The following is a 15,861-nucleotide window of genomic DNA, read 5'->3' on the forward strand; positions in this document are numbered from 1 at the left end:
TTTCATTTACAGCAGGGGTAGGCAACTATAGCCCTCCAGACATTTTTACCTAACAACTACCACAAGCTTTAGCCAGGATTCCTAATGGAGAGAGATTATCAGAGCTGTAGTCTGAAAACATCTGGAGGGTCACAGTTGCCCACACCTGGTTTGACAACTTGACAGCTGTTCACTTAATGTTTTCATGTATCTAAGGTCACAGGTAAGACCAGCATGTGCTTTAAAAATGCTTGTAAGGAGTCACTTTAGAGATTCAACCTGCAAAGTGCACTTAATTCAGATAGGTGACACATTTTAGTTTCCAGTTGAAAATGACAGGCCCTATAATGTCCTTTTGTGCCAAAAGTGCCACTTGTAGGTAAGGGCAAACAGCAACCAGAAGAGATGGCTTTAGACAGAAAATTATCACAGGACCTGGAAGATCTGGATCATGTTGCAGACCAAGGGCGCACTCCAGACTGCAGCTGTTTTTATTTCAGAGTCAAAGTGGCCAGGTATCCATATGCAGTTTGAAAAATATGCCTAGTCTAATATATAGATATTCATGAACCCAGCCAACATAAAAACAGCTAAAGTAAAGCCTAAGTCGTAAATTGCATAATTGCAATGCAAATCTAAATGTTTGCTTCAAACCTTTCCATTCAAAAATCTACATGCCAAGTTGAAAGCACACTACCTGCCAAACATTGAATCCTTGCAAACATTTGTTTTTAATCTTTCTTTCCTTGTTGGAAATATTTCCAGAAAGGAAAGAAACATGTAATAAATCATCAATACTGTACATTCTTCAAGTTTTTCACCCTCTCTCTTAGTTTATAAAATGGTATATTAGCATTTTTAAAAAGCATTGTAGCCTGCCTAAGCCAGTTCTGGAACCATGGAGAGTAGCTGCAGGGAGGAACTGATTTTGCTGGGCCCAAAGTAAAGGAGATCTAGTAAAAGATCATGGTGCATTGCACCATGATGTTGAGTATGAGGGAATGGAGCGACAAGGTTTATTAGGCTCTGTCCATCCTTCTACATCCTCTTTGGATCTGACGATGAACCCACCCACTTGATCTGTGCTAGTTGCTTCTGGGCTGAACAGGACTTTCTACCCCTTTCCACTTGATTTGTTTTGTTTTGTTTGTTGCCTACCCTACTTGATATCTTGGAGAATTGGCAATTGGCCCGGTGGGCCTGTAAATTGACAGGTAATGCAGGAGAAAAAGTAAGATTACAGAGAATACCTATGGCACCCTCGAGCTGTCTCTTTAGGTCCTGGGACAAATAGGGTGGGGAAGAACACTAGTCTTAAGGCTGGACCTGGGGCTGTGTCCTCACCTGAAGTCATAAGACTTGGGAGAGGGCTTCCTTGGTCTTCTATTAGGACCTCTCAAGGAGCAACCCAGGTACTTAGGTTCACTTTGGGGCTCTAGTGTTCATTCAAAGGAAGCTGAGGACAGGGGTTTGGTGGAGACCTACTTCCTCAGTTGCTACCACACTAGGTTGCTCCTCCCTGTTGCTTATTGCAAGAGTTTAAATTGGTTAAATAGATTAATTGGTCAATAAAGTAGCCCTTATTCAATCCCAGTTCTTGCATCTGGTCTCTTTATTCCCATTGTTGGTCAGCAAATACCCTAAAGGTACCAAACCCTATCTGACCTTGCAAGCTAAGCAAGGTTAGCCCTGGTTATTACTTGGGTGGAAGTCTGTCAACAAATGTGAGGTGCTGTAGGCTATATTTCTGAGGAACAAATTGGCAAACCACCTCTGAGTATTCTCTGCCTAAGAAAGGCCTATGAAATTCATGAGGTCACCATAAGTCAACGGGCAATTTAAAAGCTTGTGTGCACACATCGCCAAGAAAACCAGTCAACCACACATCTTACAGCAGCCTATGGAATTCTTTTACTGCCTACATTACAAGCTTTAACATCTACAGGTTGGAAAACCAGAACAAAAAGTCAGAAGAACAGACAATTGGATCAAAGAGGAAAATATGTAGCTAACAAAGAAGATAAGTTGCAAACATCTCCAGGTATTGACAAAGCAGATCAATTGCACTTTTGAGCATTAATGATTGAACTAATGGCCTGTGTGCTTTTACTTTTCCAATTCTGATGGTATTAGAGAAATATAGCAAAAATTCACAGTTGAGTCTGGAATGTAATAGACGGGTATTCAACAACAGAGATTTTGTTTATTTGATGCTGCTGCTGAACAACAACAATACCTCAGTGACAACTTTACTAAGACAAGGGTAAGTACATTTTTGTGCTATTTTTTTGTTGTTGACCAGAGCAGTGGAGGACAAGGGCTCTTGGGAATGTCTCATTCACAGGGTTACTCTCAACTCAAGGACAATTAGCAAAATACAACCATGCTTTCAAGTCATTTACAACATATGGTAATCCTAAAACAAACCTATTATGAGATTTTCTTGGCACCATTTATTGCCATCCTTTGATGCTAAGAGAGTGTGACTTGCCTATGATCACTCAATAGCTTTCCATGGCCAAGCAGCACTGAGCCCCTGGTCTTCCAGAGTCCTAGTCCAACACTCAAACCACTACACCATGCTGGCTGTTTTTGTGCTATAATTTAGTATGGAGGCAGCATGAGAGACAGCCAGCATGCAGGGACGTAGCCAGGATTTTAGGAAGGGGGGGGGTCCAGACTAAGTGCCACCATTATAATGGGGCTTGGGTGCAGTGGCGCAGCAGCACATACCATTCATTTTTCTAATGGAAGGAGGGGTCCGGACCCCAAGATTCCCCCCCCCCCTTGGCTATGTCCCTGCAGCATGTGAAATGATTTGAGTATTGGACTAGAATTCTGGTAGACTAGGGTTTTACCCCCTCCCCTTCAGCTGTGGAAACTCACTCAGGTGACCTTGGGCAAGTTATATTCTCTCATCTTTAGAGGAAGGCAATCCTAATCCATCTCTGAAAACAAAAACTTGCCAAGAAAAGCCTATGACAAGTTCACTATAAATTGGGACAAACTTGAAGGCACAAAATAGCAACAGATATTTTAGAAAGGATGGAAAACATTGCATTTGAGAACATTCTGTATAACTGGTTGGCACAAGTAAGCACTCTGAATACCAAAATAGTTTACCTATTCATTTAACATTCTTGGCTCTGAACATTTACTAGCTGAGAGAATGTAATTTGCCCAAGGTAATCCAGTGGATTTCTTGGTTCAGGGGGATTCAAACCCTGGCTTGATTCAAGGGGATTCAAACACCACACTGACTCCATCCTCTGTCCTAGCATAATATTATGTATTGTTGTCATAGCTGCTCTTTTACAGTGCTGTTCCCTAAGAGTTTTTTGTGGACTATGCCAGGGATGTAATATGGGACATGCAAAGTACCTGTTATACCCCCGACCTGCACTTCATCCTTATAGAAGTCTTCCTTCCTTTCTTACCAAGCCTAGACATCTATGACAACAGAGCCCAGAATGTCTCACCAAGCCCATTATTTTAGACAGAGTGTAGGTCCCTGTTCAGCTCTGTTGGCTTTTAGCTCTAGAGGATGTAAAATAGTAGGAATCCATCAAAGACCATGATGGATAGTTTCACAAAGAGATTACAAGGAGCATGTACAAAGTAGCTTCTCTCTCTACTGTGCAGCCAGGCCTCCCACATCTAGGATTAAGGGTAAGAGCTTTCTTGGCAATAGACATATCAGGCAAATCTGTGTCCTGGCACATCTCATTTTAGAAGTAAAGAACTTGGGACTGGCATACTTCCCCAAGTCTTTCCACCAGCAAATGAAGACTAACATTTTCTTTCCATTTAATGGTGTAGACTAGTCAAACTTAATACAGTAATTAATAATAGCTCAGTTAATACATTTCTCTGAATGGCAATCTTTTCCAATCTGATTTCTTTCTTTCTTATAAAGTCAGGGGATGGTTTCTGCATCTCGCAATCATAACCATCTCAATGAAGCAGAAACATGCGTGGCTGGCTTTTAAACATCTGGTTTATATTTTGATAACAGGGAAACGGTCCAGTTTCCATGACAAAAGAAGATTCTGGTGTTATGCACTCATTTATCTATCATGTGTCTACTTGGCAGCAGTTTTATCTTGATTTCTCTTGTCTCTGAAAAATAAATCTGTGAACTATTGCTTTTTTATGATGCAAGCCAACTATCTATAAATACACAACAAGAATGCCAGTTAATTAAAGTCCACTCATTCCAGGTCTGCCTTGAAGGCCTTCTGTTTTTTGCTTTTAGACAAAAACAGGGGTGGACACTGTTTGGAGTCTGCTAGAAAGTTTCACTAGAAACTTTGAAACTCTACAGAGTTTTCACAGAAAGTTTCATCAGGAACTTTATGAAAGCATTTTGGGTTTTTTGTTTTTGTTTTTAAATTATAGCTGATGGAGACAGATTGATTGGAATATTTAAATTCTATCTAAAATGGCAGAAAAGGAAGCCCACATAAATCCAGAGTAAAAGCACCAATAATGAACAATTTAAACTAGGAGTGTAGCAGCCTCATGGGTTTCTGGTGCAGCGAGCAGCACACAGACTCTTACAAATTTCTAAAATGAAAGCTAAGGAATCATATTAATATAGCTGAATTTAACTGATATAGCTATATATTAACATATGCATTATTATTTATTATTATTATTAACCTTTATTTATGAAGCGCTGTAAATTTACACAGCGCTGTACATGCAATCTTTTTAGTTAGACGGTTCCCTGCCCTCAGGCTTACAATCTAAAAAGACATGACACAGAAGGAGAAGGGAGTGGTGGAGGGAAAGGGTAAGAGGTCCAGCAGTTCCTCTCAACCTCCGAGGTCTGGACCAAGGCAGATGGACTGGAGGGAGGGCAAGGCTTCATAATGGATGGTTAATCATTATCCAGAGAAAATACATAATCACAAGTAGGATAATACATATACAGTACATAGGAATACAGGAAATGGATCGATAAACAGCCAACAACAGAACATCAGATAGTAAGCGACAATTATGCGATGCCTGGGAAAGCTTCTCTGAATAGGATGGTTTTCAGCTCCGTTTTGAAGCTGGTTAAAGAAGTGATGGCTCTTGCTTGTGGAGGAAGAAGGTTCCAGGAGTGAGGGGCAGCAAGTGAAAAGGGGCGAATCCGGGATGGGGCAGAGGAAATCCTGGGCTGAGACAGGAACCCTTGACTACCAGAACGGAGGGCCCTGGTGGGAAGGTGAAGAGAAAGAAGGTCTGATAAGTAAGGAGGGGCCAGTCCATGGAGGGCTTTGAATGTCGACAGCAGGAGCTTATACTGAATGCGGAAAGGGAGAGGGAGCCAGTGAAGGGATGCCAACACAGGAGAGATGTGGTCAGAGCGGTGGGTGGAAGTGATAATGCGTGCAGCTGAATGCTGGACAGAGATTAAAGGACGGAGGTGAGAAAGAGGAAGCCCAGCCAGGAGGACATTACAGTAATCAAGTCGTGAGATCACTAGGGCATGGACCAGGATCTTGGCAGTAGAGGCGGAGAGATATGGTCGGATTTTGGCAATATTGTACAAAAAGAATCTACAAGCCTTGGCTGTGGTCTGGATCTGAGGGATACACGACAGAGAAGAGTCAAAGATAAAGCCAAGACTGCGGGCTTGCTGGACTGGTTGAATGGAAATGTTGTCCACAGAGACAGAAAAGGAGTGTTGAAGGTTGGGGTTAGGAGGAAAGACAAGAAGCTCCGTCTTGGACATGTTGAGCTTCAAACGCCGATGGCGCATCCACTGCGAGACAGCTGTAAGGCAAGATGAGACTTGCTGTTCAAGCCTTGGAGAAAGGTCAGGGGCAGAAAGATACAGCTGGGTGTCATCGGCATACAGATGGTAGGAAAAACCAAAAGAGCTGATGAGTTTTCCTAAGGACAGTGTGTAGAGAGAAAACAGAAGGGGACCCAGAACAGAGCCCTGGGGAACTCCAACAGATAAGGGAACAGGAGAAGAAGTCAGACCCCCTGCAACTACTGCAAAAGATCTGCCAGACAAGTAAGATCTAAACCAGTCGAGAACAGAGTCTGAGAACCCAAGGCCAGAGAGTATGTCAATTAGGAGACAGTGATCAACAGTGTCAAAGGCTGCAGACAGATCGAGAAGAATGAGAACAGAGTAAAGGCCATTAGCCTTGGCCTGTAAAAGGTCATTCGAGATCTTAGTGAGAGCTGTCTCTGTAGAATGCCTTGGGCGGAAACCAGACTGAAAGGGATCAAGGATGGAATTGGTTTCAAGAAACTCAAGACAGCGCGAATAAACAACCCGTTCCAAAACCTTAGAAAGAAAAGGGAGAAGAGAAATCGGACGATAGCTAGACAAAGAGGAGGGGTCAAGAGAAGGTTTTTTCAGAATTGGGGAAATGAGAGCATGTTTGAAGTCCGAGGGGAAGGAGCCTGTAGAGAGAGAGAGATTGAAGATATGGAGGAGCGAGGGCAGAAAGGAGGGAGCTATAGAGATTAGAAGACGAGTAGGAATAGGATCAAGAGGACAGGTAGCAGGTTTGGAAGAGTTCAGAAGTGTAGAGAGTTCATCCAAAGAGGCAGGAGGAAAGACAGAAAATTTGTTAGGCGAAGGTGATAGAAGATTAAGAGCAGAAGAAGAATCAGGAGGGACTATCTCAGAGCGAATAGTGGTAATCTTAGAGATGAAATAGTTAGCAAAGTCATTAGGAGAGAAAGATGAGACTGGAGGAGAGGGAGGTTTAAGCAAAGTGTTGAAGGTGGAGAACAAACGCTGTGGGCACCTCTCATCATATGCTATATGTAATCTGTATACAAAATTATGGTACATAAACAAATTATTATGGCATACATAATATTTATACAAAGTTAAATTAGATTGATAATTGAAGGTTCCTGCTGTGAAATATAGATAATCATGGTCATTGATAGTTTAGCAATTTATGTTAAAGCTATAGAATAAAAGTAAAATTAACTAGTTATGAAGGATTTGATAAGATTAAATACAAATAAAGGGTTTTACAGAACATTAGAAATTTTGTAAGGTTTAAGAAGACAAACATATGTTACGGTTTTTCATTATTTTTTAAATATATTTACAAATACGGAATGGAATAATAATGTAACTATTTTGGATGAATGGAAAATTTAAAAATTGTATGTAAAAAAAAAATCCAGAAAAGAAAACAAAACAAGACAAAACCACAAAAGCCTGGAAATTCCAGAGGTTGGAATCTTTTAGTAAGTTGCAATGACATCCTCAACGAGCTCCGCTCGACCCCCTCCCTAGCCCAATTTAAAAAAGGGCTGAAAACGTATCTTTTCAAACAGGCATACCCCTAATAGCCCTGTTGTGATTCCTCTCCCCCTCACTGTTGTTATAACCGTTATTACATCGTTGCTAGCCTGGAATTGTTATTTTACTGTTATTGTTGTTTTATATAATGTAATTGTCATTTTTTGATAATGTTTTTATTGTAATTTGTGTGTTGCTGGACTGGAAAGTCCACCACTGTAACCCGCCTTGATTTTTGGAAAGGCGGGCTAGAAATAAAGCTTTTATTATTATTATTATAAACTGAATTTATCTAAACTGGATTTATGCCATCACTTTTTTGGTAAATGTATTGGTCAGAATTCTGTTCCAAGTGTGCAGAGACCCAAAGCCATACAACATAGCACACACAATGAAGATTTTTCTGAGTTATTAGAGAGCGGTAAGAATCAGCAGTGCCATGTGCAGCTATTCTGCTTTGCTGGATGTCATATCCAGGGATGCTCCAAAGACTCCTAGTGGTCCTTCCAAGTCCCTGTCACAGCATGTCCAGCTAAATGAAAATATATGGAATCCTCACTACTGATTTCCCCACTCTCCTATAGCTCAGACATGGTTGTACTAGGGGGCTGTGTGGCTTACCTGGGTTTTTGGGGGAAGGCACTGGAAACATAGGCCCAAAACAGATGGGCAAGAAGCACTGTCCTGGGGCCGATTTAAGGGCTCGGGAGAGCGGAGTGTCCCCATGCTCCCAAGCTCTACCGCGTTATCCTGGTGCCATTTTGGCGTGCATGCTGGTGACGGTGTGTGCGCTGATAATGTGCATGGTGTGCCATGTCTAAACAACACGGCACACAATGGATGTCACTGTGCTGCTCGAGGGCGTTTCACAGCTCCTTTTTCTGAGCGCATCATTGCCGCGATGTGTGGTCGCCACAGCAATGATGCAGGGGATAAGGGGCAGCCTCTGTCCACCATTTCCCCCTGTCTGTCCAGCCCCATAACTATGGAAATGTAGCTATGTGAGTCATTTATCTCTCCCCATGCAGAATCTCAGCCTGTGGTTTTGTTTTTGTTTTTTTGGCATTTTCAAATTTTATTTTTATTTGTTAACTGGATATTTATTCCTGAGCCATCAGTTTCTCTTCTTTTGTTTCTTTTGAGATATCTTCTTCTTCTGAGCAACTTTCTCTTCTGGCTTAGGGACAATCTGTTCTTTTTCTGTCAGAATCATCTCAATGTGGCAGGGAGAACTCATATAGGGACTGATGCGGCCATGAGCCCTGTATGTTCGCCTGCACATTTTGGGGGCTTTGCTGACCTGAATGTGTTCAATTACCAGAGAATCTACATCCAGATCCTTGAGCTCAGCATTGCTCTCAGCATTTCTGAGCATGTGCAGAAGGAACTCTGCACTCTTTTTTTGGCCAGCACCCCTGTGTCCAGCCCCATTGCTTGGCCTGGGCACACCTGCCAACCCCACCATTGTAATGAAAGAAGGGAACACACTGCTCCTTCAGAGTCACATCCTTCAAGTATTTGGTAGCTTTCTGGATATGCATACCCTTGATCGCCTGGGCAGTCTCACGTGTATTCTTGAAGTGGACATGAAGGTTGGAACTCCTTGATTTGCATAACTTTGTGGGATTCTCTGTATCAAGTGAGTAGCAGACCACTTTCAATGCTTACTTGGTTGAAACTAATGCAAAATCCCTCCCAACTTTGCCATAAATCACTGCCATAAGTTTCCCCTTCTGGTTCCCCTCGATACCCGTATGTTCCCCTATGGTGAGGCCTTCTACCTGCCTGTGTGCTTTTAATGTTAAATGGGGTAGAGGGAATTCTATTTAAAAGATAAATTGCAACTCATGGAATTTTATATTTTGGGGACAGAAAAAGTATAACCCAAGGAATCTAGAGGGTTGGAATGCTGCGAAAACAACCAGGGCAAAAACAATTACCAAAAAATAGCATCCAAAGCAACCCAGTAGACATGATCAATACAACAGGCCCAGTTTGTTGTTCCTTTCCGAACTGCCCAACAATGAGGCAAATTTCCCACAGAAGACAAACAAGGAAGAGCTCTGAAAAGAGTATCCTGCAATGGCATTCCAAAGCCTGTGCCAACAACATTAGGATGCCTTCATTAGTATTTACTGCACACACAAGCCTGTTTCACGAGCACTGAGGGTCAAAGAAAAAATGAGTGAGTCAGAGGCATATAATGCTGCTATGATCCTATTTTATTCATTTAATTTATATCCCAACTTTCTCTCAATATGGAATCTACAGCAGCTTGCAATTTCAAAGTTTAAAAGTATAGCTAAAACAATCTGTAACACAATTTTTTTTAAAAAAATAAACAAATGAATCAATTAAAATATTAAGGTAAAAAAGTTTAAAACATATTCCAAACATAGTAAAAGATACAACACATTTCATTTGAAAGGGGGGGGGGGGACTTTGCCCCAACCCTCTAAAAGCCAAAGTCCTGTTTTGTCCACTGGTGAAAAGAATGCAGACAAGAGCCAACCGATTCTTCCTTGGGAAGGAGTTGCATAACCTAAGAGCAGCCACCAAGAAGGCTCTCTCTTACATCTTCATCAAATGAGGCTGTGAAGATGGTGGAACCAAGGCTGACTCAAGACATTTTGTTGCCTGAAGTGAAGGGCAAGAGAGCACCTCCCTCCATTCTGTGTATAAAATCAAGCCAGACTGGATGTGGCATGTTGCTTCAACATGAGTAACCAGACATCATATCTATCTGAGGCAAGCAGGTTGGTTTAGAAAGTGTTTCACATAGCAAACACAACTCTGTCTGCTCCTTGTTGCTTAATCATCAGCTGTCTGAAGTCACAGCCACACCCTTACTAATGGGGAGTGCTGGAAGAGGGCAAATGTCCCCATCTTCAAAAAGGAAAAAAAAAAGAGAATCCCAACAATTATCATCCAGTTAGTCTGACATCAATACCAGGAAAGATTCTGGAGCAGATCATTAAACAGAGACTCTATGAACATCTAGAAAGCAATGCCATAATCACAAAAAGTCAACACGGGTTTCAGAGAAACAAGTCATGCCAGACAAATCTTAACTCTTTTTTTTTTTTTTTTTTTTGGATAAAATTACCAGCTTGGTAGATGAAAGGAATGCTGTGGATATAGTATATCTTGATTTCAGTAAGGCTTTTGATAGGGTTCCCCATGACGTTCTTGCAAACAAGCTTGTAAAAGGTGGGCTAGACAAGGTAACTGTTACATGGATTTGTAATTGGTTGACTGGGTGAACCCAAAGGGTGCTTAACAATGGCTCCTTTTCATCCTGGAGAGAAGTGACCAGTGGGGTCCCACAGGGCTCTGTCCTTGTCCAGTGCTATTCAACATCTTTATCAATGACTTGGATGGCAGAATTGGGGGCATATTTATCAAATTTGCAGATGAAACCAAATTAGGAGGAGTAGCTAATACCCCAGAGGACAGGATCAACATTCAAAATGACCTGAACAGACTAGAAAGCTGGGCCAAAGCTAACAAAATGAATTTCAATCCTGTGAAATTCAAGGTACTACACTTAGGGCGGAAAAATAAAATGAACAGATATAGGATGGATGACACCTGGCTGAACAACATTACATGTGAAAGGGATCTAGGAGTCCAAGTAGACCACAAACTGAACATGAGTCAAAAGTGTGATGTGGCACCTAACAAGGCCAATGCAATTTCAGGCTGCATCAATAGAAGTATAGTGTCTAGATCAAGGGAAGTAATAGTGCCACTGTATTCTGCTCTGGTTGGGCCCCACCTGGAAAATTGTGTCCTGTTCTGGGCACCACAATTCAAAAAGGATGTTGAGAAACTGGAGCGTGTCCAAAGAAGATGCGACTAAAATGGTGAAAGGTCTGGAAACCTTGCCCTGTGAGGAAAGACTCAGGGAGCTGGGGATATTCAGCCTGGAGAAGAGAAGGTTAAGAGGCGATATGATAGCCTTGTTTAAATACTTGAAGGGATGTCATATTGAGGAGGGAGCTAACTTGTTTTCTGCTGCTCCAGAGACTAGGACCCAGAGCAATGGATGCAAGCTGCAGGAAAAGAGATTCCACCTCAACATTATGAAGAATCTCCTGACAGTAAGGGTTGTCTGACAGTGGAACACTCTTCCTCGGACTGTAGTGGAGTCTCCCTCCTTGGAGGTCTTTAAGCAAAGGCTGGATGGCCATCTGTCGGGGATGCTTTGATTTGGATTTCCTGCATGGCAGGGGGTTGGACTGGATGGCCCTTGTGGTCTCTTCCAACTATGATTCTATGATTGAGCCTGTGAAATGATGACAATCTTTTGCAATAGTTGCAGCAACTATCTACCAGTACCATGAAGAATAATCAGCATGCAAAGGGATCTTGTAGCACCTTTAACTGAAAGAAAGAAGGTGGTAGCACGAGCTTTTGTAGACTTTCAGTCTCCTTCCTCAGATGCATCAGATGTATGTTTCATCAGGAAGAGAGAAGATAAGGGGAGAGATGAAAGCAGTCTTTAAGCATCTGAGGGCTATCATAGGGAAGAAAGGGAGCTAAGCCAGTTGGTACTGTGTAAGCTGGGTAGATCTGGCAGGGAAGCAGATTTTGGATGAATGTAAAGAACAACTTTCTAACAGTATTTATTAATACATTATATCTTGTCCAGCCATGATTAAAGGTCCTTTACAGTTTAAAACATGAACAATAAAGATAGCAAGCTTGTTTTCTGCTGTTCCAGAGACAATTTGAACCATGCCTAGAAAGACACAGGTTGCTAGTGGAGTTGTTGCAATAAAGCCATCGTGTTGCATGATGATATAACATATTCCACGGTGGAAAGCATAATCTTGGGAGATACAGGGCTTTCTTTTGCTACAGGTGGTTGAGCAGAGGATGGATGGCCAGCTGTAGCTGTATCCTGTGTTGCAGATTTGGCATTGAGCAGAAACGTGATGTACACAACCTCCCAAGCCCCTCTGTTATACGCTGTGCTCAGTCAGTTTGGTATTTCCCCTTCAGTCCATGTATTTAAATGGTAGACTCATTTCTCTCTTATTGTTAAGGCTAGCTTCATTTGCAGTTGTCTTGTGTTATTTGTCTTAATTCTTTTTGTGCTACAATAAATAACGTCTTCAAAAAAAAAAAGTTCAATAACAATCTCCTCACCAGTTGCCAGGCTCAAACAATGGAACTTCGGAAAGCAAGAACTGCTTGACACAGGTCGCCTGAGATGTTTGATTGCCTGTTTATTCTTAAGTCCTGCAAATTTCCTAAGTTATTTAAAAATAGAAAGGCATATGCTGATTTGTTCAGATCAATTTTTCTTTAACAGAAGAAATGTGCTGGATGCCCCTGGGATGGAAATCAGAGCAGTCAAGGGTGTAACCTGGTGTACTAATTCCTGTTCAAGATTTTTATTTATTAGTTTTGTGATAAAAATGCACTCAGTGCTGAAAAAAAGAGAATTTTTGGAGTATGCAGTATTTATCTTGGGTCTCCCTGATGAGCAACTGCTCATATTGTTAAATCCTTCCTGCTTTATTAATTTAGGATTGTTATTGAATCACAGTCATATGATAAGAACTCTGGATATATCTGTTGAGACTTTATAGAGTCCTATGTGAATTCATGAAACATATTCAAATATACTATTGGGGGTATCATTTGTGGGCATTTTTGATATTTAAGTGATGAAAAAACAATTAAAAAGTAACATAATGGAAGTCGAGAATAACCAAGCATGGTTGCATAAAGAACCAAGGAAATATACAGGGGTAGTAGTGGTGGGTCAGACAGTTAAGGTCACCTGGGAGGTTACTCTCTTGATTTCACTTTTTCCATCAGTCCACCTTCTTCCAGCTCTTTTGCCAGCATATGGCTTAGTTGAACATCCTAAGTATTATCCTGTCCTTCGTAGGGGTAGCCCAAAGTCTTTTTCTGCCTGATGCTCATCCTGAGAAAACATGGAAGAGATGAAGATGCAGCTATCCCAGACTGAGAGCATTCACCCACCATCCAGCCACCACCAAGGAAAATTCCCTACCACCCAGAAAGGAAGAAGAGAAGGAATGAAGAAAAGGAGGAGAGTGGCTGCAGTGCCAATGTCAGCAGCAAAGCTCTGGACAATGAGGTGTAGAGACGACACCTGCCGCTCCACATTAGTAACATCTCTCTGAGCTGACAGGTTCCTGAATGCCTGATCGAGTGTCTTAAGAACCAGGTAGAGGTGTCTGAGAAAATTAGACATGTTCACCCTCTTTCAGGTTGTTGCTGTATTGTGCCTTCACGTCATTTCTGACTTATAGCAACCCTAAGGCAAACCTATCATGAGGTTTTTGTGGCAAGATTTGATCAGAGAACGATTGTCATTGCCTTCCCCTGTGACTGAGAACATGTGACTTGCCCAAGGTCATCCATTGGGTTTCATGGCCAAGTGGGGAATCAAACCCTAGTCTAAACCATGCTGTCCCCTACCTCTTAAGACTCAGAGGCTGGCAATGAGGAAGCTGCTGGCTCACAGATCCTCCAGTAGCCTCCACTGTTGTTGCCTCCACTCTCACCAAGAAGTCTGCTGTTGCTGCTGTTGGGTCACAGAGTGAAGCTTCGGCAAATGTGAGAGGAGGCTGGATTAGGTGAACTGGTGCAAGGCAACTGATGGCTCACAGAGCCAGGCTTCCCAAGGGCCAAAACAATGTGAGGAGTGATGGTTCTGGTGCTTCCAAGAGAAGCAATTCCTAAGTCTAGAGGGTTAAGCGGACCAAAGTGGGAGCAGCTCTGCCAGATTGAAGAGATTAAATATATCACCCCTACTGACCCAATGCCTGAGACAATTGCCTCATTGAGGCTAATGATCCTTAGCTAGGGTTGCCACAATAAAGCCTAGTTTCTTTATTTCTAAATAAGAATTACACGTTATTCATCACAGTCTGGGTGGTTTAAAAAAATTACTTAAAAAAATAATGCTTACATACATTCAGTCATCCATATCCATGGATTCTGCATCCAGAGTCCCACATTCAGTATTTGAAAATATATATATTTAAGAACCTCCAAAAATCAAATCTTGATTTATATAAGACATTTTACAATGCCATTGTATATAATGGAACTTGAGCATCCACAGATTTTGATATGCGCGCGTGTGTGTGTGTCCTAAAACCAAATCCCATCAGATACCAAGAATCCACTCTCTTATCTCTTCCAGTTAGGACTCCAAGCTCTGCTAGAACACCAGTAGAATAATATATGTAATATATCCCTTTACATTAGAGTTAAGATTTGACTGAGTTACTCTTCCTTTTTATTGCATAGTTCTTTATCGCTCTCGCTCTAGCTCTCTTTGGAAGATCTGGATCTTCATTTCTCTTTCATTAATAGCGCAAACGACAATCAGCAGCATTTGCCTGATCTATAACGAGTTACAGCTATGTTGAGGAATGGATAGATACATTTGTTTACTGCCTCTGTCATACTGCCACCAAGAGGGCAGAATACATCAAAACCACACCAGAAGACTGGTTTAAAGGTTTAAATGATAACTACCCTACAATTGTTAGAAGAAATATTACTGATCTTAAACCATTAAGAAAAATTACATCCTCTGATCTGTTGCCTTTTTGTGACTCCCCATTCTCAAACTAAGCATTTTTATCAAAAGCTTGAAGTTTCACTAGAAGCAGGGGGAATGAATACAACTTGGACACATTTTCACCCACTTTCCCTTCTTGCTCACTGCACCTTCTTCCTTATTAGGGGTGGGAAGTGTGAACCCTCTGGGTGTTGTTGAACTGCAACCCCCAGCATTCTTTACTGTGCAATATGCTTGCCAGAGATTATGTGAGTTGTAGGCCAACTATATACAGGGGGCCAAACAGTTCTTATCCCTGGCCCAGAAAGAAAAAAAGATTTCTGCTGTGAGCAAGAGGAGTTGCTTTTCCAGATCAGGAATATGAAGAATTAATTTTCACATCACCAATTCACTTTGCATAAACACATGAATTCCTGTACTGAGGAATGATGTGTAGTTTCACTATATGTATTTTCTCATACAAAGCAATATTTTTATGCGGCAAATCAGTGTATTGTCCACAAAAAAGATACATTCTTTTCTCCTTCACAGTGTTTTCTTTGCAGGAAAAGAAAAAAAATGTGCAAGTGAATGTTCCCCAACAAGACCCTGAAGTACAAAACTGTCAGAAAGAAAAAGATGTGGTGGTCCTAATTCAGTACCACAAATATATGGCTGGTTACACAGGAATTCACGAACAGACTTTTAAATGATAAGCACTCAAAGCCTTTACCTGGATGGATAAATCTGGCACATTTGTTAAACACACACACACACACACACACACACACACACACACACACACACACCTTCATCACATTTATGAAAAAAAATGAACATAGGTAAATGATATTAAAAAACTTACACAAAATCTTACCCATCTCTAACAGAGGATACAACCTTTCTCAAACCTGGCCCTGGCCCTGCTGACCCATCCAGGAATCTAATATATGTTATATAAAACCAACATTCTGGTTCTCAAGGACAGTATTCTAGAAAAAGAACAGATCTCTTTGCCTGTTTCTGAAATCACAAATGAGCAATCTTTCTCTCC

The 15,861-nt window shown here is 41.5% G+C and overlaps 1 protein-coding gene across 1 annotated transcript; it reads right to left on the bottom strand.

The window, feature by feature from the left end:
- Positions 1-8,355: 8,355 nt before the first annotated feature.
- Positions 8,356-13,487, bottom strand: LOC121932257 (60S ribosomal protein L17-like). The gene is given in 3 exon segments (XM_042470839.1): positions 8,356-8,654; positions 8,656-8,915; positions 13,253-13,487. Coding segments are annotated over 3 exon segments (783 nt in total). The 3' UTR covers positions 8,356-8,366.
- Positions 13,488-15,861: the final 2,374 nt, after the last annotated feature.

This window comes from Sceloporus undulatus, chromosome 1 (genome assembly GCF_019175285.1).
Source record: "Sceloporus undulatus isolate JIND9_A2432 ecotype Alabama chromosome 1, SceUnd_v1.1, whole genome shotgun sequence".
In the NCBI taxonomy this organism is placed as follows: Eukaryota; Metazoa; Chordata; class Lepidosauria; order Squamata; family Phrynosomatidae; genus Sceloporus; species Sceloporus undulatus.